Below are 25,404 nucleotides of genomic sequence, written 5' to 3'. Positions count from 1 at the left end.
GGCTCTATGGGAGTGAATGCAGCTTCTGGAAATACCATCAAATTCCAACAGCCATCCTTCCTTCCTCTAATGCTGTGAGTCTTCCTAACCACTTTTAAAACCAGGCACCTCTCTTGTCTGTTCCTTACAACACCTGCTCTGAATGCTCTCCATTATCAGCATTTCACTCCAGTCTCCTTCCACGTGGCTCTGTCAAATTCTGAGCTGAAACAAGGGAAACCTTTACAGACTTTCATAATCCTGACTCGCTCTGGGTTGGCATGGGCTGGCAGGTGAGCTGACAGATTTGGTGCAGGCCTTGCTGCTGGGTTTCCACTCCCTGCAGGGAACAGCAGAATATCTATACGAATAGCCCAGATGGAACCGCAGTGACATGAGGATGCAGGCGGGCCCCGGCGGTTGGGCCGCGCAGCCCAAGGACCTCTGGGAGGGGGCTGGGAAGCTGGCAGAGAGCACCCCGAGGGGCAACCCCGGACCTGGCAGAGGAAGATGGCTCTGCAGAGCAGGGAGGGGTGAGAAACGCCGTTTGTCTGGGGCACCGGCGTGCTGAGGACACCCACAGTTTGCGCCCCTGAGCCCGCCTGAAGGGTCAATCCGGCCTCTCTCCCCCCTTGGCATCACCGACGCTCCGTGTAGCGTTGCCGGTGCTGCGACGAAAGGGCCCCCAGAACACCTCGCGGGGCGCTGGCCGGGCTCTGCTCGGCTCCCGCGGCTCGGGAAGGCGCTGCGAGGGCACTTCTTTGTCTACCGCCCGCACCCGCGGCCAACCGTTGGGCTGAAGTGTAGCCCCCCAGCCGCGACCTGCGGGCGCAGCGCTGCGATCAACCCGCCGCCCGCCTCCCCGGGGGTCACGGACAGGCGGCCGGCGCCGCGCTGCTCCGTCCCTTCCCTCGAGGCCCCGCCGTCAAGCCGCCGCCGGCGCCGCGGAGAGGGGGACGCGCGGTAGGCCAAAAACCGCCGCGCACCGTGCCGCGCTCCCCCGCAGAAGCTGCCCTGCTGCAGCCGGGAGGGAACCACCGGGACCCGGGCGGCTCGGCCGGAGATGGATCGGGCCCCAGCACCCGTCACACACACACACACACACACACACACACACACACACACACACACACACACACACAGCGAGGTAGAGCTCCCGGCGCCGCCGCCCGCCCCCCCCGCGCCGGCGCGGTGCTTACCGTGCGGGAGGTGGCGGGTGCCGGCGGCCGCGAGGGGGCCGGCGCTGGAGCGGGCGCTACGGGGGTCGCGCCGCCGCCGCCGCTGGGGCCATGGGGCGGGCAGCGCTGGGCACGTGACCGGAACAGGCCGCATAGGCGCCGGGAGGGCGGGGAACAACGCCCGCCTCACGTGACGGGCGGACGGGCCCCGGCGCGGCCCCTGCGGTCACGTGGCGCGGGCCGGCTCCTCCCCCCGCCGCCCTCCCCGCGCACGCGACGGCCCCTCCTCGGTCGCCATGACGGTGGCGGGCGGAGGGGGCAGCGACGGGGCGACAAACGGCGCCATCGCTGCCTCTCCCTCCCGCCCTGCCCGCCGCGCCCGGCCCCCCCTCCCCGGCCCCCGGCGTCACCCGGCCTCGCGGCACGCCGGCCGCGCTCGTTCCCCGCCATGAGCCCCGCGGCCCGGTGCTCCGCTCCCAGGTCGGCGCTGCGGGGGAGGGGCCTCCGCTCGGCACCGGCCCGCGGTGGGAGGGGGCGCGGCGCGTCAGCGTCACGTGCCCGGGGAAGGCGGACGCGTGTGACGCAGCTTCCGCACGGGCGCGCCCGGCGTGACGCAGCACGCGCCGCCGGCCCCGCCCCGCCCCGCCCGCGGGTCACGTGCCGCGCTGGGTGGGGGCGGTGCCGCGCTGGGTGGGGGCGGCGCCGCGGCGGCGGGAGCGAGCGGCACGGCACGGCGCGGCACGGCACGGCACGGCACGGCGCAGCAAGGCGGTGTGTCTCACGGCAGCGTCGCTTCGCGCCGGGTGGGGGCTGCGCCGCGTTCCCCTGGCGAGGCGGGGTGGGCTCGGTTCTCTTCCCGGGGAGCCCGGTGCCCGCTGACCATGTGTGCCCACGGGAGGGGAGGCCAGCTCGGCCCCAGGGAGCTTCAGCGGTTCATGTGCCTTTCCCGGGCCTGTCCCGCAGCAGCCTTTGCCCTCTTGGCTGCCGCTGTCGGAGCAGCCGTTCGCCGCTGCTGGCGGTGCGACGACCCTCGGGGGGCTCTGTCTGCGCGGCCGGGTAGCCGCAATCAGCCCATTGGAAAGAGCCAGAGCTGCCTTTGAGCTTCTGCGATACTTCGCCTATCTCCGTGTCCCTGGGAGAAAATGAAGAGGGTGTCGGTTCTGTGCTGAGGCCGGGGGCTGGGCAAACGGGCAGTGCTCAGGGCTGGGTCAGGCGCCAAGCGAGTGCGGGTTTCCCAGAGCAGAGTCCTGAGGGAGGGTTTCGGGTCTCGGGCAGGACTTGTTTGGTCAGGGTTATCTGCGACTTTCCTTGCGACCTGTAAAAAAGGTATTAGGGTGTCTTTCTTAACAAAATACTCTAAGCAGTCCCTTTTTTTAGCCATCAGAGATGGTCTGGTCTTTGTATCTGGGCTGGAGTCGTTCTCAAATCGTGTCATTAGAGTTGCTTTTGAGAATGTTGAAGAAATAATTTTCAGTTTCTGGCTAAATATGGATCTTCCCTTTTTAGAGCGCCTGGTGAGAGTTAAGCTTTCGCTTTTCTTGTAAGGAAATGAGGTGTTTCACGTGACATTATTCTGGGAAGGAGTTATTTAATTTGTGGCGTTGCATGCTAAACGTTATTTGGAAATTCAGAGGCTTGAGTATGGAGCATAAGAAGTGGAATTTTTAGCAACATACAGATCTAAGCTTTTAAAAATTCCTTAGCAAGAGAGTCTTTTGAAGTATGTGCTCTTCAGGAAAAAATACATGAGATTGCAGCTTTAATAACTATTTAACTCTTGGTTTTCACTCTGCATTCTCTATCTTCTAATGCTGTAAAGGAGATACTGTGGAAAGAATGATTTATACATGTTTATGTGTAGTTGTACAAAAATGAACAAAGGCAGATAATTCTAAGTTTGGTATCAAGTGAAGATAATAGTCCTTAATTTTAGCCTTGAGGAGGATGGTAATGTAGGTGTAAAATGCCAAGGCTAAATCTTTTCCTTGATAAAATTAGTTTCAAATCAAGGGTGCATGTTGTGAGAGGAAATGAGTTTTACTGTGAAACAAGGCATTTTCGGTAGGTAGATAGCACCTGTCTCACAAGTGAATGTAAACACACCTTATGGGTACAATTTAAATATTTCCAAGGTTGAGATCTGAAAGTCTGAGTCTTCTGAAATGAACTCCAACCTAAACCTTTCTGAAATGGAGCAGGGATCTAATTTTGCAGCCTGTGGGCCTTTTTGGCAAATTGGAACCTGATGCTGTTTGGATGGGAAGGTGTTGGGTGGTTATTTAAGCACAGAAAAACGGATGTAATGCTAAGAAGTGAACTACTCAAGAACTTGCTTTATTTTTGACAGGCAGAGCTAAAAGCTGAAGCTGTAACACACCCATGAGTGCGTAGTGCTGGTCGTGTGCACCGATGGCCTCTGTGCCAGTGATTCCAGACTCGTACAACCATGTGTTGGCAGAGTTTGAATGTCTGGATCCGTTACTTTCTGCACTCAGGCTGGATTCTAGTAGGCTGAAGGTGAGTGTGGGTGGTTGGAGTTTTGAGGGTTTTTTTGATAGTTTGGGTTTTTATAAATTCAAATAATGACTTTATTTGGTTTATTATCTGATTAACCCACAGTATTCAGTATCTCCTTTTTAGATGTGTGCATGCTAGCTTGTGATGGGGGGAGGACACTGGGAAGAAGTAGTGGTGAAGACAAAGGATTGTATTACTCTGTGTGTGTGTGTATGTGTTGTCTTAATGCAGCTATGGGGTAAATAACACAGCCTTGCAGGGTTACTGTCTGCTACTGTTGTCTCTGGTGTGAGGGAATGCTATTACATTATCTTTGAAGACTGTGCTGCTAGTGTTTCAGGAGCGTTACACACAGCTGGCAAACAATGAAACCTTAAAAAAAATAGCATAATGACAGAAGAAAAAATTACTGTTGTTAGTGATTACTATCAGCCATGTTGTGTATTGTGCTTTTTATTTCCTCAGTGCACATGTATTGATGTGTCAAAGAGATGGCTGGCTCTAGGCAGTTCAGGAGGAGGACTGAACCTTATACAGAAAGATGGTTGGAAGCAAAGACTCTTTCTTGCCCATAAGGTAAGGGTAAAGAATTCTGTACAAAATTTTCCAGGGAAAATGGGACTTGCAAAGGGATGTTATTTTAAGTTAATTTTTATTAAGAGTCAATAAGCATCTTCAGCTTGCTGAGTTGTTCAAGTAAGGTGCAGTCTTGGACTGCACCTTTTAAAAAAGGTTGTGGTACTGGAGTGTGTCCTGGAGTGCTTGGTGTTAAAGAACTTGCTTGAGAGGGTCACGCATATTTGTTTTTTAAATTCTTCCATTTAGCAGCAGCAGAGTCACCTGAGTATTTAAGAATTAGAAGTTTAAATATGAAACCAGAGCACATCATGTGTCAATAACTAACAATGTTTGGATGTCCAGACTACGAACCACCTCGATAACCAACTAAAAGATAGGCTGGCTTGCTTTTGCTCAAAGAGGTCACAGAAGAGAGACTGCTGTTTTTACAGCTAGATGCTGTTTCCTGACAGCTGCTGCTGCTCCCACTGTAACATGAATTGAGCCATTTTTTAAGACTCAGTTCTGACAAAATAACTTCCATAGGTACAAGGACAGGAAACTGATTTATTTATTTTCCAAATCAGAGAATGAACTGCGGTCATTTTTCTCTAAATCCTGGTGTTGTTAGCTGCATCTCTTTAGACTACGCTCAGTGTTTGCAAACAAACATCAAACAAACAAACAAAAAAACCCAAACTCGCATCAGGACAAAACAGTAGCAGCTGTTGACATGAATCTGGTTTCTGTCTTAAAAGATAAAAGTTGCATAGTGGCACAGGCAGTACAAGAACAACTTTTACCTATGCTTACTGCCATACTTGCTTTCAGGAAGGTGCCATTTCCCGGGTTGCCTGTTGTTTGCATGATGAGGACTATGTTGCTGTTGCCACCAGGTAAATGATGTACTCACAAATCTAAATGCTGGATCGATATTTTAAAGTAGCTTCTGAGTTTCACACTTGGGCATCTGCTGAGAACGTGAGTGGTGCAGAGAATTGACTGGTAGAGGCATCTACAGAACAGTTCTCTGCACAGTTAGACTTTATTAATAGTAATTAATAAGTTATTAATAAATTTTTATTTCTAATGTATGGGAAGTTATGGTGATAAATGTCTCTGAGACCTTTCATCATCAAAAGAAATCTCTTCATTAACTTACCAGAGTGAGATTGCTGGTTAATACCATTTACATTGTTTAAAATCCGTCTAAGTACTTATTTTTCTGTGCCCTCACTGGCAGTCCCAGTAAAATGTGAGAGCAACCTTCCAGTCAGAGCTGCTGATGCATCATAATACAAGGAAGAACAGTTCTTCTTTATAATTCAACATATGGCACTTCTTGAAAGCATATGACCTCAAACAAGAGTTCTGAGATGCACTGTGCTTAGATTTTCTTTGGGCAATGCATCTTTATCACCGATAAAACATTATAAAGCTCAGTCACAAATTGTTCTTTTCTTTTTTAATGGTTGTAGCCAAGGTCTTGTAGTAGTCTGGGAGCTGAATCAAGAACGTCGTGGGAAGCCAGAACGGATCTACGTTTCCTCTGAGCATAAAGGCAGAAAAGTCACAGCTCTCTGTTGGGATACAGCTACCCTTCGTGTTTTTGTAGGAGATCACGTGGGAAAAGTATCAGCCATCAAGATTAACACGTCAAAGCAAGGGAAGGTAAAATGGCACATACTTGATTTGAGAGTCACAGGGGATGATGTGTGGAAACATTTTGTTTATTTTAGTCATATAGAACAGGGAGAGACTTGCCACCTGATGAAGTTCTGGTAGCATTGACTCAGTCTCTTGAGACAACAATAGAAATCCTGACCTGTGAAGTTCCCCCACTCCTCTCTTTTACCTGTCTTAGTAATGCAGCATAAAAATGCCCTAAAATATAGAAGCTTAAAAACTGGCTGAGCTGCTTCCTCTTGGAATTTACAAGTATCCAAGGCCAGGGTCTTGGTGCTTTTGAGCCTGTTGGATTCTTTAGTCTTCAGGTACAGGTGCAGCTGTGTGTTTTAGTCCTCAGATCAGCTGTTGATCTGAGAAAAGCCAGTCGCAGGTTGTGATTTTGCTTAGCTCTGTCTGGATACTCTCATTCTTAAATATGTGGATCAGTTCATGTCCACCTGCTATTTATTGTAAGCTTACATCTATTATATTTTTTGCAGGGGACACACGTTAATGATACCAGCCTGATTTCTAGACCTTGAGTGTACTTTACATTTTACCCTTACCTGCTCGTTTCCTTTTTTTGATCTGTAAGGAGCATGATCTGGAAATAGGTGTGTTCCTCCAGGTCCTTTCTAGCCCTCATGAAAGATTTTGATAGAAAATTTGATGTCTCAAAAGCAGCAAGGCTATTCCATTTCAAGAAAGACCAAAAAATTCAACTGTGGAAAGAGAGGGTAAAGGAGGGAAGGGCAAGAGCCATGGAATATGCTTATACCGCTTAAAGAATTGGACTGCTGAGTCTCTCATGCACTAAGAAAGAAAACAGCTTTAAGCTGTCAGAAACGGTGGCTGCTAGAAAATTTCAGTGTAGTTCCTAGAGGTTTCTTATTCATAAGAAGTCTGACTAGGACATAGTCTGCCAGCCATGCAAACTGAGACACTTGTGTAAGAAACAGTATTTAGGTCATTTGCTGCAGGGTAATAGAGAAAGTGAGTTTATGTAAACCACCTAAAATCCAATGGAAGACTTTTTTTTGGTATCAAATAATCCATCAAGTCTGTCTCTGCTATCTGAAAGTACCTATGGAGAGGATTGACAAAAGCACAAAGCTTACAAAAACAAGAATAAACCACCCTTCATGTTACAGAGAACACACTCTGTATAAAGAGCTGTCAGGATGCTACAGGGATACAATTGTTTCTTTTCAACCTTTAATAATATTTTTGGGAAAAGGAGGATTTAGACTTCTGTGCCTCTAAGCACTGCAATTTTGTTTAGTAAAGGAGATGGAGAGGAACTCCTCTGTCTTATGCTGTGTATTTGTAGCATACGTGAGTCTTTTCTGAATTTTCTAGTTTTTATTTAATGAAGTAGTCTTTACTTTGAACTGAGGACTAGTATGTTTTCTTTCTGTTTTTTTTTGTTTTTTTCTTTCTAACTGCAGGCTGCTGCTACTTTTGTGATGTTTCCTGTTCAGATTATAACCACCGTAGATTCTCGGGTTGTTCAGCTTGATTATTTGGATGGCAGACTACTCATATCTTCACTTACACGCACTTACTTGTGTGATACTGAAAGGCAAGTCACATTTTACTTAAAAAATTTTGGACTTTACAGAGTCACACAGAGCTTCTGAAATGACCTCTGGTGGACATCTAGTCTAATTTTCCTTCTCAAAGCACAGTCAAGTAGAGCAGATTGTGTGTGACTGTGTCAAGTTAGGTTTTGAGCATTTCCAAGGACAAAGGACTCCACAAGTTCTCTGGGCAACCTTTGCCACCCTCACAATAACAGAGCTTTTTTCTTATGGGATTTCCTGTGTTTCCATTTGTGCCCATTACCTCTTGTCCTTTTGCTGGCAGTCACTGAGAGTAGTCTGGCTCTATATTCTGTATTCCCCCATCAGGTATTGTACCCATGGGATGACGTGAGTTCCTCCTGAGCCTTCCCTGTTCCAGGCTCACCAGCCCAGCTCTCTTTGCCTCTTAAAAGACAGGTGCTGCAATCCCTTAGTTGTCTTTATGGCCTATTGCTGGACTTTCTCTAGTATGTTCCTGTCCTCCTTGTACTAAGGAGACTGAAACTGGACCTAGCACTCCAGATGTGTCTCTTAAGTGCCAAGAGGCAGGAAAGGTCATCTTCTTTGGCCTACTGGCAATGCTCTTCCTGATGCAGCCCAGGAGGCTGTGGACTGCCTTTGCCAAAGGGTGTATTGTTGGCTCAAGGTCAGCTTGTGGTTCACCAGTACCACTAGGCCCTTCCCTACAAAGCTGCTTTCCAGGCAGCTGGCCTGGACTGATCCTTGGGGTTTGCAGGATTTGGCATTTGTCAGTGTGTGTTTATTGAGCCCATGCTTCCTCAGTTTGTCTGTGAAAATACAGGGGCAATGCCAAAAGCCTTACTGAAGTCAAGATAACATGCACTCTCCTGTGATGTATCAAGCCAGTCATTCTGTTGTAGAGGGTTATTAACACGATTTCCCCTTTGTAAATCCATGCTAGATATTCGCAATCACCATCTTATGTGATTGGAAATGCTTTCTGGGATCATTTGTACCATCACCTTCCCATCACCAGGTTGACCAAATGGTTCTGCTGGCAAAAAAACCTCCTTTGTAATCGAATGTGCATTTGTTTAAACTAGTATTATTTCTGCACCCTGTCTTTTCTGAACTATGCAGGCTTGATAATGTACATTACAGGGTTTGGTCTTTTTAAAGACCAAAACCAATCAGCAACTAGGATTTGGTAGTTTTGTTCTGGAAGAAAATCAATTACAGCCTGTATTAATGTGCTTTAACAGGTGTGGTTTTTTCCACTAGAGAGAAGTTCTGGAAAATTGGTAATAAAGAGAGAGATGGAGAATTTGGAGCATGTTTTTTCCCTGTTGGAAGAAACAGTGGGAATCAACAGCCTCTAATATATTGTGCTCGACCTGGCTCAAGGATGTGGGAGGTGAATTTTGATGGGGAAGTGCAGAGCACACATCAGTTCAAGCAGCTGCTGTCATCACCACCTCTCCCTGTTGTTACTCTCAGGTACAGACATGAGTGTCATTGGTGATAAACTTGCTGGAGATGGTTAGACTAGTTGAAATGAACTGCATTAATGCTGAGAAGATTAAATAAACTCCTTCTGCAGTCAAACATTAATCCTGGTTATCATCTTAATAATTTATCTTGTAGTAACAGAAGCCAGTAGTTATCGAAAGTGTCATAACCTCAATTCTGCAAGTATATCTGTGGCTGCCACAGTGAATGCTGCTGTTACAAGGCTGTTTATTTAAGTCAGCCTTGTATTTACAAAGTTAAGAATACTATATTAAGAAAGTGATATTGCTGTAGTTACGCTTGTAATGGATGATAATTTTACTTTACAGGCTGGATCCTCATTATACTAGTTCCAGCTGTCCTCCACAATCTTTATCTTTCCCCAAGCTCCTTTATTTGACGTGAGTATTTGTCAGCATAGCTTCCTATTGCTAAAATAGACCTAAAAATAAAGAAGTTCTATATTCTCCTAGTTTATATTATCAACTTCATCTTTTTGCATAAGAGTTTTCCAAGTATCATGCTAAACAACTATCTCACTTCTTGTTTGCTCTACTTAAGCCAGTGCCATCCCTGAGTATTTTACAATGACTACCACAATTAACTGTTGGACCATCTTAACATCTGCTTTGCTTGCAGTGAGCACTGTGTGATGACCTGGACAGAAAGAGGCATTTATATTTTTCTTCCCCAAAGTGTTCAAGTCTTACTCTGGAGTGAGGTAAAAGGTAAACTTAAGAATTTTTGTTTCATAATGTTGACTGACGTTTGTCACTTCCAAAGTCTTGCTCTGACGTGGAGCCTTTTCAAGCTCAAGTTTCTGCAGCAGAGTTGCAGAAGATTGATCAGAAAACTTTCTCCTTGTTGTATTGGGTATATCCTTGAATCTTAATCTCCTCCATTCCTCCTCCAGTCCAACCCTCTCTCCATATTTCTGAAAACATGCTTTAGAAACAGAATACAAGGTAGAGTGAATCTGAAAATACAGTAATTGAATAGTGAGAGGTAATAACCTGCAGTATTAGTGAGGTAAAGCCTGAAGTACCCTTAGTTCTGAGTTGATTGTCAGGGATCCTGTGAAGCTTAATCTGACTGCTAAAAGCTTAAAACCTGTTGGTTTTTTTTTTCCTTAACACCTGTCTAAGTTGGAACTAGGGAATGTACTTATTTGGCAGATGAATGAGACCCTGTAACCAGTTTTGTGTGTATGGTTTTAGGCATAGTCCTGGAATAGTTAGTCGTTGTCGTTCAAGTCTTTCCTTCCCCTTCTCCCTCTCTCTCCCGTGAGATGTTAAGTTTCCAATGCATTTGTGACAGAATGTTTGCATATAGCACAACTATTGCATTTGAAAATTGATGAAAAGTTAAAGTGTTTTTCTACTAGCAAATATTTTTCTTCTGTTTCACTGCTAACAATCTATTTATCATCATTATCAGCCCTTAGTTTTTCATCATCTGTCCAAGGAAAAGGAAACTTTTGAGTAACTTTAGTGTACTTTTGGCATGCTTTCTAGAAATGCAACTCTGGAAAGTTTTGATACTTTAACTGTGCTTTATGCTTGTGAGATGCCAGCTTAGCACTCTTCAGTGCTTGTTTTCCACATAGCACTTGTGCTACAGCTTATTAGGCTTTTGCATGCATTTGCAGTCAGATAGCAAATAGGTTTTCACCTTTTTTCAGGAACAGAAAGGAGCATTAACAAATTGTTTCAGCCCTTTAGATGTCTCTCTGCATCTGACTTTGCAGATATTCAGGATATTGCAGTTTACAAAAGTGAGCTGTTCTGTCTGCATACAAATGGAAAAGTTGTGCACCTCTCCCTTCTGCTGGTAGACCGCTGCATAGAGCGTCTGATGAGAAGAGGGTTCTGGACCCTTGCTGCCAGAGTCTGTTGCCTCTTCCAAAATTCAATTATTTCTTGCAGGGTAAGTAAATATTTCTTTGTAAATATGCAATGCAGCTTCACTGTTTCCTGTCCCCCTCTTCCATTAAGTTCCATAGGTTTCTGAGATTCATATTCTTGCAGTCTTTAAAAAGCCTTCTGGGATGACATTTAGCTTGCATATATGGTACTTCATTCTACTACATTAGAAATCACAACACTTCTCTTTCACTGTGTACTTTTAGGCAAGAAAAAATTTGCCTCTAGACAAGCTGGAGCACCTGAAGTCTCAGCTGGATGCTTTGACCCAACAAAATCTCATTATGCAACTAGAAGAACTGGTTTCAAAGTTGGAACCTCTAGATTCTGCGTGCAGCAGCAGAAGGAGCAGTATTTCATCTCATGTATGTGTACTGGTAATGACAAAAGTGTTACCTGCACTTTATGACTTAAAATCACTTCATTGCTCACTGTGAAGATGAGGCTTTCTTTTTTACTGTGTCCGCTATAGCTGATAATGCTACTTTCTAAAATTAGGTGGAGTAGAGAGCCATGAAATACTATGACTTGCATTCTTTAAGTTTTTGGACTTCTGCCTCTTTTCCATGTTATTTTGTAGCTAATGGTTGAGACATGTACAAAGATTGGTATGAGGAAAGCTTTCTCCTCAGCCAAGTTTGTTGTTTTAACGTACTTCAGCAGTACAGGTCATCTTGATTCTAACAGTAGTTTTCTGTGGTGAACATCCAACTGCCCAGAACTGTTGTAGCCCTCTCTGAAAAACTGTCTCACTCTATGAAGTCTAAGCAGAAACCTCTATTGGAAATATGCTGTGACTTTTTTTTCCTTATTCTTTTATGTGTACAGCTGCTTGGTATTGTCTTGGCTTTCCAGCAGTTTTTCGGGGAAATATTTCACAGTTAATCCAATATCAGTTGCTGCTTTCACTCTAACAATGTTTAAAGTTTTAAAAGCAAAGTAATGTAAACTCCATCTTGATATGGTAGACAAATTTGTCTTTTTTCAGTAGCAGATGAGAGAGTACACCACATACACTGATTGTAAGCAAAGGAGTGTAAATGTGTCCTGGAGCTTAAAGAGTTTTACAGGGTCTGTAATTGTGTCAGCTCTGGATATGGTTAACCAGCAAAATATGGACTCTTGGGTATACAGATGCAAAGGGATGAAGTGAAGTCTCAGATGCAGGACTAAAGCAGATATGGGTTTTGTCTGTTACTAAGTTCGCTAGTTGTTCTGCATGCTGTGTTCCGAAAAGCAATTGCTGCATATACATCTTTACGGAGTCACCGGACTGTACACGTAGTGGCGTCTGGGTGCTTCTGCATTCCAAGTATGTAAAAAATATGCTGTTACACAGGGTTTTTCCAGATGGTGAGTTACAAAGTGCTGTGGGTTTTTTAATGTGCCTATGGTTGTTTGAGTCCATTGCAGGAAGTTTAATAGGGGAGTACAACTTGTACAACATCCAGCTCCTCTCTCTTATCTGACAGGAGAGCTTCAGTGTCTTAGACTCTGGAATATACCGTGTTATCAGTCGAAGAGGCAGTCAGTCTGATGAAGATTCGTGTTCTCTCCACAGTCAAACATTCTCAGAAGATGAGAGACTTAAAGAATTTCCTGCACACCAGGAGGATGAGCAAGTAGAACTTGGTATTGTTTCTTAATGAAACCATGTTGTTTGGATGAAATTTTTATTTATTCTCTAAGATTTTGATTGGATTAGCTCTGTGCTCCTATTTTTCACTATCAAGTTATCCATAATTAAGTGCTCTAATTTGATAAATGGGAACACAGGCACCCCACCTTTCAGTCCAACTCCTTGAAACATTGGGGTGAAGTGCTGGCTTCACAGAAGTGAATGGTTTAAAAAGTAAGCAAAACGCAGAAAAACAAAACAGAAGGTCCAAAGGGCTTTTACCAAGCTAGAACTTTGCTCAAATTTCCCCTCCACCCTGCCTTTATGTGTAATTCAGCATTAATGCCAAGATTGTCTCAGCTGACTGTGCCGGTGTTAATTGACCTTAAAATGAGATTTGTTTGCTGCTGCCATCCTTCCAGTAATATTGGTTCCAGGAAAGAATTTCTTAACCTTGGCTCTGGCTTTGTATTTCTTCAGGGAAAACAGTAGGCTAATGATAAGTGTTCCTCACTTTCTTGTAGGATTTTGTTTGTACAGGGGATCATATCTTACACGTGTATACATTAGCATAGAGTTTATAGAGTTCTTAGTAACTTCATTTAGACTATCCAGGGAGCATTTTTAATTTCCTAACAACTGTCTGTCACTGGACGAAAGCTAGGGTGAGACAATACTGGGTCTTGCCGGGATGATAAGGAGCTGGCTTAGTTCCAGGTGTGGTAAAGAGGCTTTCTGGTAAAAAGGCTACTTTTTAGCTTTTGCAGAGAATAGATGCCAGTTGAGGATGGAGAGAATTTGCATGCTTTGGAAAACCAGTGTGGGGATGGAGAGTATAGAAACTAGTATTTACTCCCCTACTCATCACTAGTGTTATCCTGCTGACTAAGCTACATGCTGTGTGTAACGCTTCTGTTTACATCTGTCTCTACCTAAATCACCGAAAAAACAAGTGAGAAAGCTTGAAAGGAAACGTGTCATTTCTGATACTAACAACCTAAAATGAAGGGATGTAGAGTTTTTGAATGTCAGAAGATAGAACAGTTCTATCTGTTCAGTGAGAGATAGCAAATTATCTGATTATTTCAAAGTAGAGTTCTAAATGCTTCTTGAAGCTCATGTACTCACTTTGGTATTTAAGAGAAATGGACTTAGTGTTTCCCTGCTCACATTTACGTAAGATATCGTAGTTTTCCAGTTTCTAATCTGCATAATGAACAAAAGCAGCCTTATTCGCAAGCAGTTGTAAAATCAGCTGTGACCTTTAGGCACTATCTAGAGAGACTGGATTCTGATGGGAGAATTTCTGTAACAGCAAAGCATCTGTTCCTCTCAACAGTGCAGGTAGTGCTGACTTGCAAAATGCAGTGTCATCCTTACTGAAAAGCATCCTTTTTTTCTTTCTTACATCACTTAAAGATACAGTGTGTGTACCAGGAAATGATTAACCAAAACACAGTGTAGCTACTGTTAGGGATATAAGAGTGAAAAGGAAATAGCCAGTGATTCTGTATTTCCTGTGATTCTTATCAAAAGCCAGAGAGCAGGGGCTCAATTATGTTTTTAAGTCTGTTAAAATAAGAGAGTGATTTACACCTTAACCATGGCTTTTGTGTCCCTGTATGTTCATATGTGATTTAGATTTTTAGGAAATGATGCAAAATGAATTGATGTATGCCACAATACTTTTTTTTCCTAGATGTTTAAATAGCTGTCGGTGGATTCAATCAAGATTTTTGTCCCCTAAATGAACATAAGTCTACTTTTAGAAGATAGCTTTCATAACAGTTGTTGATCATCATTTACCTTGTTATAGAGCAAAAAGGCTGTTAGTGAAGCAGACCTTCTAGGTTCCAAGTCAGGAATAAAATGGCTCATGAAACCAAGTTGCAGTCCTCTGGCTCCCCACATTTTTTAATGTTAAGTCGGAAAATGTCACATGCAGGTTATCCTTTAATGAATTAGTAACTTGCAGTTTGTTTCACTGTTCCATTTTTGCCAGGCCACTCTTTCATGACTCTTTATTTCAATTCCATTTGTTAGACAACGTATCTCATGCATCTGTGACGGTTGAGGCTGACCGGAATGAGACATTTCTCCCATTCAGTATTCCTTTGTCATTTCGTTCCCCATCTCCTCTCGTCTCTCTCCAAGCTGTCAAAGAAAGGTAAAACTTGCAGCAGGTTCACTCATCCATTACATCTCTCCCTTTTCTGTCCTCTGAGTTTGTAGCATTGTCTGGTTTAGTTCATACTCTGTTCTGTCAAGATGTAACATCTGAACTGAAACGCTGGAGTTCAGTCAAGGTTGCCAGACAATTAAAAGCTCTATCTTGACTCTAATGAAGGTATGAAGAGCTGCTGCTAACTTCAGTGGAGCCAAGATTTCAACCTCAGTTTTTAAATGTCTAAAAACGTTTCACACTACCTTGTAAACTGGTTGTGGTTTGTATTCAAAGCAAACTAACTTAATATTTTTTTGGGATTTTGCTTTTCTGGTACTTTGAATGAATGAATGAATGAAGGCTTCCTGTGTTGCCTGGGCACAAACACTATTCAAAGTATGTTCAATATTGCTAAAACACACTTGCAAAGTGTGCCACGTGGTCTGCCATCTCCCCACACGCACCTGTCATGGAATCTCATAAGTTCTCTACCTGTTTAGGGAATAATGGTAGCTTGTATCTGGGGCAGGAAAACATGGTCCTGTCTGTTTTAAATAGAAAATAGATTGCTATGTTGAAACTTGTTTTAAAAACAAGAGGGACAAATAGAAAGGAGGTGGTGTTAATACATAACTTAAAAAATTGAAAAAAATGTATGTATGTTAATGTCTTGGCTAAACTGGTGCTGGCCATAGACCTGCAAGAAAAAATGCTCCTGATATCAAGTCTGTGGGTCTCAGTGTAATCTTCAGAAGTGCATACAGTGTTTTGAATTCTTTTTAAAATGGAATATTTTTAAAGGCTTTACTAGTAATAAGTGTTTCTACCAATAATGAGAGTTAAATCAAGTATTCACTGAAATCAATTTAGAATGAAATAATATACTATTGTATTTACAGTTAATTTGTAGAAGTTTACCTTTAACCCTTCTCTGTGTTCAAGTCCAATTGTTTTGCTACATTTAAATCCTTTTTCTCTTCTGTATCAACCTTCAACTTTTGCTGTGCCCTTGGTATAGTAAAGGTGCCATATTATCTGGCAAGCAAGTGAAAGGGTTGTTTTATTCTTTTTTTTCTTGATGCTCTTAAACTATTTCATGGCCAGAAAGCAAGAAGCTGATTATTTTGTTCAACTCTTGGTAACATAGTTGTCTTCATAGCAGTGGGAGAAATAACTGGTATGTTCACTGGGCTTTCTCTTGAATAAAGTAACTGAAGAGATAAGGGTTTTTTGTAGTGAGCTTTATAATCTGAAGAATTAATTTAGAGTATTGTAAAACTGTTTCTTACCACCAAGAAGGACATAATTTTCTAGGGATGATTTCTGTTTATAAGCTTTAAAATTAAATGTAGCCAATCTGCATTTATTTGCATACAAGTAGATGTCAAAATCTAAGTGTTAATGTTACTATGTGATCCCGTTTCTCCATCAGCATAAAAATACCAAGTCTTAAAGACCTCAGGTGTTTATTCTGTGCTGGAAGTACGGACCGTGCTTGAAGTTTGGATTTTGAGCAGATTCGTAGTGAGTTTTGTTCTTGTTGGTCATCGCTGCTCTCATCCTTTTCTCAAGAGTTCTTCAGATTATAAAGTTTTCTGAAAACATGGTTTGACTGGAAAGAATGTGTTTGATTTGGTTTTGAACTTCAAGTTTTAAATGTTTGAACTTCTGACTCCTAGTGTTTCCAGCTTTGTACGCAAAACTACTGAGAAGATTGGCACGCTTCATATAAGCCCTGATACAAGAGGGAGGCAAGAAGCCAAGGATGATGAGCAACAGCAGGACCTGACTGTTAATCTGGTAGTGTCTCCCCAGGAAGAGAAAGAGTGAGTTCACAGTCACCTTTTTCTTTTAGCAATTGCACTTGCTGAAAGTTCTGAGAACAGCAACCTAAAGGAAAACTACTGTGTCAAGTAGAATGAGCTCAGCATTAGATTTTTTTCAGCTGCCTTCATTACTATGCTGGGTTCCACTGGTTCCCCCTGACTCCTTTCCTAGAAGCTGATTAGGCAATGACCACTTGTTAGGTGGTGGAGCATGCAGCCTCCGCTGTGCTAGTGACTGAAGAGTAGCAACATAGCGTATTCAGCATTTTTCCTGTAGTGTGTCTCTGATGCTCAGGAGTCCGACAGTTCACTTCCTGGCCTTTCTGAGTGGGGAGTAAACACACTTATTTCCCTAACAGCCTCTTTCTGATTTGTTTTTCATCCTTTCGTAGGCTGTGTGTGTTTGGCTTGTTTTAGTTGGGTTTTTTTAAAATAGTGGTAGCTAGAAAGCATTGAACTTCTTTAATGGCTGTCCAGTTAATACAGAGCTAAGTCATTTCCTCTTTGAATTACTTGCTGATTTACCATTTTGGACTTTCATATAGCAGCATGATACTGATTTTTATTCAGTAGCTGCAGAAATCTACTGTAGCTGGAGTGGAAGCCCTTATGAAAGGCCACAAAAGCAGTGTTCCTGGTTTCTCTTCATGTCCCATTCATCCATAATTTCTGTTGACCTGTTTCTTCTTCAGAAATGAAAGCTTTGCTAATAGTTAAGTTTGAGGAAGTTTGTGAGGAAAAGTTCACTTAAAGATAATACTCCAGAAAAGACTGAAATGAGTGTGTTTTTTCTAGGTTAGAACCAGTACAGAGCTGCCAGTTGACAGAGGAAGACCATCTAAGAGATCTCAAGGCTGCAACAGCAGAAGCTATGTAAGCAGGGCAACTTTTTAGTGTATGCAGGGCTTTAATGGAAAAATTTTTATTACATTTTTAACATTTATTTTATTACATACATGCAAGACTAATGCTCTAATCTTCTAGTAACATGATCTGAAAGGATCTTATTTGATTAATTATTTCTTTCTCTGGTGTAAAACCCAATAAAAGCTTGTTTAGATACTCTGGTATTATTATTTTTTCCTAGCTGCAAGCATAGTATAAAGAAAGAAAAAAGTGTCTAACAAACAAAAGTCCATTCTGAAAGAAAGCTTGAGGAGCTCAGAATGTACTAATATCAAATGCAGACAGCATCAGTAGCCTAAATTCTGTTTGATGCCCTCGAACCCACAAGACCCAACAACTGACTGTAAATCATGTTTGGGACTATACTTGGAGTTACACAAAACACATGTAACATTTAATACTTGACTTGTGGCATCTTATAACTGTTGAGCAGCTTAGGAAACTTCTCTTTTATGCTGCAGGGCCAAACTCCAGGATCCGTTGGTTTTGTTAGAACCACAGAATATGAGAGGAATTTTACAGGAATGGCTTGTCTATCTAGAAGAGAAGTTCAGCAGCAAAGGATGTTCTGCTTCCTCTGTTAAGAAAAGCAAGACAATGTGTGGTGAAGAACAGGCAGTCCTGGAGGAAAACCTACAACTGGATCCAACCAGTGGAGACCCAGTAGACAAAGAACAGAATAGCATCTTGGAAGACTGCACTGAGAAGGAAAATAGTGATGACACCTGTGTAAGCAAAACCATGTGCGAAAATGGTACTGATTTGAAGGGACCTTTGGACTGTGGCTTTCAAGTGTCTCCTCCGTGTGTCATAGAACCAGACATTTGGAAAGATCTCGTTGAGTTGACAACACTGTGTTTTGAGCTGCGTGTATTTTCTGGTGTAAAGGGTGACGCTGAGGAAAGCTCTAATGGAAGTCTGCCATTAGCAGCCTCATGGACCTTGGCTTGTAGGTTCATGCAAAGCTACTTCTTTCTTTTGGATTTAAAAAGACTAAAGCAGTGTATTATAACCATGTATGCAGCCAGTCCTAATGTATGGGAAACATACATCGCAGGATTGAAAGGTAACTAATGAAAATTTTATAGCTAGTAAAATGAAAGTAGGACTGAGAGAGAAAGAAAAGCTTGAGGACTTTCCTATTTGTGTCTGCAGGCTTGCTTTCTGCACATGTAGTGCATGATGGGGAGAATGGTTGGTGTGTGGGAGTTTCTGCTGCTGTTTTGGGGTTGTTTGATGGTTTTATTTTTTTCCCCCGAAGGCTAACTTAGGAAGAACTGCTGACTCCTTGGATAAACTTGTTCCTCCCTTCCTCACACTTCGCAATTCTGAACCTTTTAATTTATATGGAGCTTGTTGGAGCAACACTGTAGAGATTACAGACCAGATCTATTTAAAAAGAAATATATGTGCTTCAAAGATCAAAAGCATCTTAATTAGAATAATATGTCTATAGAAACAGGGCAAAAGCTACGGAAGGGGTTTTGGGATTTACACTGGAAACAAAAGATTCAACTTGTAGAGAAATGTGGTTAATGTGAAACTAAACTGGATGAGATAGATGGTTGCATGCAAATGAGTGGCCTTCCCCTTTCAGACTTCCTTTTTCTGATTTTTGATGCCTCTTTAGCCTTATTGAACCACAGCTTCCTGATTTTTATCAGAAAACAGAACTCTATCTGTTCTCTGGATTCAGATTCTGCTTTATGCATTTCTTTTAAGACTGAATTCAAGTCTCAGCGTTGATATTGTGCCAACAGAGAGTTGGTCAAACAACAGAACCGTGCTTTGATGGCTGGCATTTGGGTTTCTGGGACTTGATTCACTATTTGGATTCTGAGAAGTGAAAGTAATGTATGCACTCTCAGTCTGTCCTCAGCTGGGATACACTTGTGCCTGTAGATTAATACCCCTGTTTCATCTTTCATGTTGAATTCTGTGAGGTCAGTGTCCAAGTCAAAGTTTTTATTTATTAATAGAAGCAAATTGGAACTGACTCAGATGTGCATTATATTCAGCAAGCCATATGTCCTGCAGTGGACACATATGAGAGAAAAACTACCTCCTCAGGAGATGTGTCATTTTCTAACTCTAATCTGCTCTAAGTGCAGACGAGTGATGTTGATTTCTATGAAATGAACAAGTATGGGCTGTTCACTTGTTACTACTCTTGGAGAGTTCCATGAAAATAGTGATAACTTTTGTCCTTACATTTAACAGCTATGTGTGTGTTAAGGAAAAAAAACCCTATCTTGCCTGTATCTCATAACTTGCGTGCTGATTTATTTCAGAGCTCACTTGTCACAGTCCAGTGGCTTTAGCAATGGAAAATGAAGATATGTTGAAAATACTGAAACAGCTGCATGACCTGGGACCTTGGGACGATAGTCCACTGCTGCTGGTACATGCTCAAAGGTTTGTCACCAAGTCTGTTTTTTCTCTTCTTCAGTGTTGTTAACTTATTGGCAGGAATTGGTTTCCTTATCATTTCATGAAGCTCTCTGGGAATATTGTAAAAGAGATCACTTTTCAGTTCTACCTTGAACTTGTAAGACATCTTGGAAAAGATATAATTTTGCTGTTTGGTACTGAAAGTAGTTTTTATCCTCTCCAGGCTTTATGAAAAATTTGGGGAAACGGCTCTCCGGCCCTTGATCAAGTTCCACCCCTCTATTTTGCCTTCTGATATCAAACAACTTTGCAGGAATGATCCAGCTCACTTCTTAGCATATTTAGATAGTCTGGTGAAATCGAAGCCAGAGGATAAAAGGTAAAGGAAATATGGAACTTTTTTCATCTCTCTACATTCTTCATCATGTAGCTGTGTGGATTTTTGTGCTTTGGGGAATATTTTTTTACTGTTTCTGTACCTGTCTGCTTGGTGTTCTTTACCATTAGAGTCTAATTCATTCTACCAGTTGTAGTTGCTCTCAGGCTGGATTTTTTGTTAGATTAGGTGCTGGTTTTAAAAGGGTTTCTATAAATAATCCTTTCAATGGAACTGACTATTTTGTTCCCATGCTTGCAGTTCAGTATGCTAAGATTAGAGAGCATTTAAAAACCAAAACAAAAGCTGGGGGAATCCAGTCTGCAATCTCGATCCTTTTCTGTGGTCCACTTAGTTTCCAGAAACATACATACGGAAAAGCCTAGAATGATTTCTTTTTACATCTTTGTCCACGCACAGTCTCTACCTCTCTATATCTGACACGTTTAAAACTAGTAGGTTTTATTGTGTGTTTCGTTTTCTAGGTCAGCTCTCCTCAGATCTCTTCTGCAGCCTGAATCTGTACGACTAGATTGGTTGTGTTTGGCTGTTTCTCGTGATGCACCACAAAGAGCAAATACTGTGGATACAGAAGGAAATCCCAGGTAAAGTTGAGTTCACCCAAGGTCCTGAGTGCAGCAAAGCTTTAATGGGTCTGCAGCTTCTTGCCTTAGGTTTTACAGGACAGTCACTGAATCCTTGGAGCATTTTGCATGTTGCGGAGATCAGCAGAAGCAACCAAAGGGTTGAATAACCTTTATCTGTTCTGCTTTACAGCATGACTGCTCTACTGAGACTACACACAGCATTTAATTTAGGTTTCCTTCTTTCTCTTCATATGCCTGCTTTTTTCATAGAGAGGACATAATGTTCTGAAGAAAATCATAAATGCTTTAAAACTGAATTTCTCCTCTTCTAGGCCACGATCCCATTTGTTTACTTGGGGCTACAGCCAGCTGATTCTGCTTTTGATTAAACTCCCAGCTGATTTTGTTACAAAAGAGAAGATGGCTGACATCTGTAAATCACATGGGTAAGAAGAAAACTTGGTAATTCTTGATACTTGGTTAGTTGCTCTTCTGGTCCCAAAAAGACACAAAAGGAAATTACCCATCTGCTCCTTAATTGGCAGATTTTATTTAAAACCTTTCCTGTTACGAGGATAAATATTAAGTGTGCAATTTAATGTACCAAATACCCCTTTCTGGTTAAAGGATATTCCCCATGTCCCCACTGTGCAGTGATTTCTGATGTTTGAGAAATTCAGTTGCTTCTATCTTCACTGGTATTTAAATGAGCATTGAAATATTGTTGACTTTAGTGTAGACTGAGTATGTGATTCCTGGAAATCTTTACTCTCTTATTCAAGATTTTGGCCTGGATATCTTTTTCTCTGTCTGGAGCTGGATAGAAGACTAGAAGCCTTTACTAATATTGCTCACTTGGATGATTTGAACCTATTGAATGGAGAAGATGGTTAGTGAGTCTTAAGCTGTGTAAATATACTTCTATAATGCAGGAACTCCCCTTATTATGTACTGATTTGTCCAAAGTTGAACTTTGATTTCTTGAAGTGTTTTGGTAGCAGTGGGTATATTGCAGCATACTTGAAACACAGAAATGGGTATTACCCTCGTGTATCTTCACACTGTGCTTTGCCAAATTAGTTGTGCTAGAAATTGCTTAAAAATTTGAGAATGTAGACTTATCAGCTGGGAGTAAAAGCTAAACTTAGTGTCTGTAGATAGAGGAATAGCAAGCCTCCCTACACAGCACAAAACCTCCCCCACTACACCTGCACATACACACAGTTCTGACAAACAAAGTGTTCTATCATGTGACACAACATAGAAGCAAATTTCCAGTAGCCCCAAGATGGCAAAACAATTCTTTGACTTGATACAAAGCCTTAAATACTAAACTATTATGAAGCTTTGTGTATAGCTCACCACTGAATCTTACATGGACAAAAAAACCTCAAAACAACTTGCCCACAGAGTCAGTCAAAGCAGTACACTTCTGTACAGCATGTGCTTGTTGGTAACTCCTGGTATTCTTAAATCTTCACAGAGAAAAACAAAGCAGCTTGCTTTCCTTTCAAATACAGATACATTTAAAGTAGTAGGCTTAGAGTAATCCTTCTTTTACAAATAATGTAACAAACTCATTTTACACCTAGGTTCCATTCCAGAGACCATAGAAGAATGGAAGTTTCTTCTGCATCTTGCACAGAATCACAGCACAGCTTTGCACCATGGCCCGCAGAACGGGAATGCTGTCAGCAATGGCAGCCTGAGCTGCCCAGACTGCATCACTGTGGAGAATGTCGCTCTCCTACTGGCAAAGGCCATTGGCCCAAATCGTGCCTTGCCTCTCTTGCAGGAGTGTGGCTTGACACTAGAATTGTCTGAGAGATTTACTGGTGTCTGTGAGATACTGAGAATTGCTGAGAAAAGACAAAGGTAAGATGACCCATCAGCAGAAGATCCACACTATTCGTCTTGGATCTTTGTGGTGCCTTAAACTTGCTTTTCAGTTAACAAAAATATAAAATGGTTCACATTTTTACCTCAGGTTTTAAACTCAGCTGAAAGCTTTTCTATAATTTAAGAGATAGGTATTGTGCAATATAGGTATTTTACAAATGGAAAATGAGGAAACAGGAAGTCATATGTTAAAGATACGAAGGAGCTTATCTGAAGGAGATATAAAAAGCAAACCAAAACTCTGTTGTTCTTTCTGATGTTGGATTTTCTAATGGTTTGACTTTCTTTTTTTCCCTTTGCTTTAATTGCAGAGCGCTGATTCAGTCCATGTTGGAAAGGTGTGACCGGTTTTTGTGGTCTCAGCAAGCATAGAAAACAACTTGGAAAACTTTGGGAACATTTTTTACTGTAATGATTGTATATTAAAGTGCGTCTTAAAATGTACAGGCTCTTAAAGAAATGAGCTCCTGTCTAAAAGTTCAGTTATGTTGAGCCGGCCTCCATCTGGCAGGTGTCTGACTGGGAACTGTTGACAGTTCTCCCTTATTCCTTGTGGAGTTTTAAACTGTAGAATTTCAATCAGAACAATTCAGTATTTATCTTGAAGTTAAGCTCAGAGATTTCAGAGATGAAAATTCCTGAACTCATTTTCCATATGTATGTGGTTTAAGCGTTTAAGGTATCAGCCCTAAGTCGTAAATGATGTTGTACAACATATTTTTTTTTTGCAAACAAAAGAGAAGCCATTCCTTGGACATGTGTAAGTCCTTATTTGTTTAATTTTCCTACAAGTGATGTTGACTTCTTCAGGTTACTGTAGAAGACCTTGTTATGATACTTTTTTTTCCCCCTCTTAAATGATATGGACTAATCTTCTCCTTTTGAAATTCCTTAATTCTTAAAATGGGAGGGAAATGTTTTTCAGGAGTTGTTTAATAAATGGAGTGATTAAGAATGCTGTTAACAGAAGAGCTTGTTAAATGAACTCACCCTTAAACTATAAGCATATTTCTAAATTGCCTGTATCCCTCTGTGCAACATGACTAGAGACATCAGTTGTGATATTTCAACAAACCTTAGGACAGTGGAATTTGAATCACAAAGTCATTTAGGTTGTAAAAGACCCTTGAGTCCCAGCTGTTAACCCCGCACTGCCATGTCCAGCACTAGCCATGTCCCTCAGTGCCACATCTACACATTTACCTCCAGGGATGGTGACTCTACCACTTCCTTGGGCAGCCTGTTCCAATATTTGGTAACCCTTTCAGTGAAGAAGTTTTTCCTAATATTGAACCTAATCCTCCCCGGTATAATTTGAGGATATTTCCTCTCATGCTATTGCATGTTACTTGAGACCAACCCCCACCTCACTACAGCTTCCTTTCAGGTAGTGGTAGAGAGTGATCATGTCTTCTCTCAGCCTCCTCTTCTCCAGACTAAATACTCCCAGCTCCCTGAGCTGTTCCTCATCAGACTTGGGCTCCAGACCCTTCACCAGCTTCATTGCTTGTCTCTCGACATGCTCCACCACCTCAGTGTCTTGTACTGACAGGTCCAAAACTGAACACAGCGCTCAAGGTGCAGCCTCACCAGCACTGACTACAGGAGCACGATCACTGCCCTGGTCCTGTGGGCCATGCTCTTCCTGATGCAAGCCAGGAGGCCAATGGCTGCCTTGGCCACCTGGGCTCACTGTTGCCAGCTCTTGCCCAATACCCCCCCAGTCCTTTTCCTCCAGCCAGCTTTCCAGCCACTCTGCCTCAAGCCTGTAGCATTGTATGGGGTTGTTGTAGCCCAAGCACAGGCCCTGATACTTGGCTTTGTTGAATCTCATGCAGTTTGCCTCAGCCCATCGCTTCAGCCTGTCCAGATCATTTTTCAGAGCCTTCATGTCCTCCAGCAGATCAAAACTTCATAGATAATTCTTTGATAATCTATGAAAACTTCTGCACAACCTGGTGTCATCAGCAAATTTAGAGTGCACTTAATCTGCTCATACAGTCCATTGATAAAGATGTTTAACAGAACAGGCCCCAGCACTGAGTCCTGGCGAACACCACTGATGACGAGCTGCCGACTGCTGTTGTATTTAACTGTGAATGTAGTACTGCTCTAGTTGAGTGCTTGTGTTGTCTTCCTCAGAGGGAGATGGCTTATCTCTGTATGGAACAGTTCCACTTCATTTGCTCTGTGTATTTTCCATACACAGCAGTTTCTTTGTTACTTCTACAAGGGTTTTGTACATTTGGTTACCTTTGAGTGAGAGCTGGGGCTGTTTGATTTTTTTTAACAATAAATCATAACTTTCCATTCAGAACTTTTATAAAAATTTTGTGTCATAACGTTCTTATAGCTAATGGGGGAAGCATTTGTTCAAATTTAATGTCTGGGGTGAGCTGCTGTTGATGATTTCCACTAACTTGGCTGACAAAGAGTAAGAACTCTGAAGAAGTAGGAAAATCACTATTTCCTGTTCTTGATATGTATGTTTTCATGTCATAGGGATAAGGTGAAGGGACTGTGAAATGAAATGGTCTTCTGTTTAGAAGTTACAGATGCACAGAGGAATGCCTTCACTCTAAAGCTACAGCCCTTACCTCTTGTCAACCTGCTGAACACTCACCACTGATAGTTTAAGCCAGCCTGTACTGGAGCAGGTGACCTGCAGCTCATCTTGGTTTTGGCAACTGCCTGTGTGGAGGACACCCTTGAAAAACAGAGAGGAATAAAGGGGCCTTTGCCCAGAGCAACTTTTAATAGAA

At 42.4% G+C, this 25,404-nt stretch overlaps 2 protein-coding genes across 8 annotated transcripts in view; one reads left to right on the top strand and one right to left on the bottom strand.

Annotated features, from left to right (window-relative positions):
* The window catches only part of GTF2H1 (general transcription factor IIH subunit 1), a 20,809-nt gene extending 19,272 nt beyond the window's left edge, over nucleotides 1-1,537 (bottom strand). For both annotated transcript variants that reach the window (XM_061999629.1, XM_061999631.1), the window contains exon 1: nucleotides 1,179-1,537. The gene's annotated coding sequence lies outside the window, so the exon portion shown is untranslated. The remainder of the gene's footprint in view (nucleotides 1-1,178) is intronic.
* HPS5 (HPS5 biogenesis of lysosomal organelles complex 2 subunit 2) lies at nucleotides 1,366-25,404 on the top strand. 6 transcript variants are annotated; one of them, XM_061999626.1, is made up of 23 exons: nucleotides 1,366-1,637; nucleotides 3,505-3,674; nucleotides 4,140-4,250; nucleotides 5,064-5,128; nucleotides 5,711-5,903; nucleotides 7,349-7,482; nucleotides 8,726-8,941; nucleotides 9,283-9,354; nucleotides 9,593-9,681; nucleotides 10,701-10,879; nucleotides 11,082-11,240; nucleotides 12,348-12,507; nucleotides 14,537-14,660; nucleotides 16,337-16,483; nucleotides 17,279-17,356; nucleotides 17,851-18,455; nucleotides 19,681-19,804; nucleotides 20,004-20,159; nucleotides 20,642-20,761; nucleotides 21,076-21,189; nucleotides 21,526-21,632; nucleotides 22,336-22,618; nucleotides 22,954-25,404. In XM_061999626.1, the coding sequence occupies exons 2-23, from the start codon at nucleotides 3,567-3,569 to the stop codon at nucleotides 23,012-23,014; spliced, it is 3,405 nt and encodes a 1,134-aa protein (XP_061855610.1). In that variant the 5' UTR covers nucleotides 1,366-1,637; nucleotides 3,505-3,566; the 3' UTR covers nucleotides 23,015-25,404. The 6 variants fall into 6 exon arrangements, 5 of the variants coding, with proteins under 5 accessions (XP_061855610.1, XP_061855609.1, XP_061855608.1 ...); XM_061999625.1 differs by lacking the exon at nucleotides 1,366-1,637 and adding an exon at nucleotides 1,846-1,928; XM_061999624.1 differs by lacking the exon at nucleotides 1,366-1,637 and adding an exon at nucleotides 1,977-2,483.

The sequence above is a fragment of the Colius striatus genome, chromosome 7 (assembly GCF_028858725.1).
Source record: "Colius striatus isolate bColStr4 chromosome 7, bColStr4.1.hap1, whole genome shotgun sequence".
NCBI classification, from domain to species: domain Eukaryota; kingdom Metazoa; phylum Chordata; class Aves; order Coliiformes; family Coliidae; genus Colius; species Colius striatus.
The sequence above is the reverse complement of the archived record's forward strand: the minus strand, read 5'-3'. Positions and strand labels throughout refer to the sequence as shown.

Bases quoted from the DNA above. Each gene is read 5' to 3' on its own strand.
- HPS5 (XM_061999626.1), top strand. From the start codon at position 3,567: ATGGCCTCTGTGCCAGTGATTCCAGACTCGTACAACCATGTGTTGGCA. The intron at 5,904-7,348 runs GTAAAATGGCAC...TTCTAACTGCAG, and splicing joins ACACGTCAAAGCAAGGGAAG to GCTGCTGCTACTTTTGTGAT. The intron at 10,880-11,081 runs GTAAGTAAATAT...GTGTACTTTTAG, and splicing joins ATTCAATTATTTCTTGCAGG to GCAAGAAAAAATTTGCCTCT.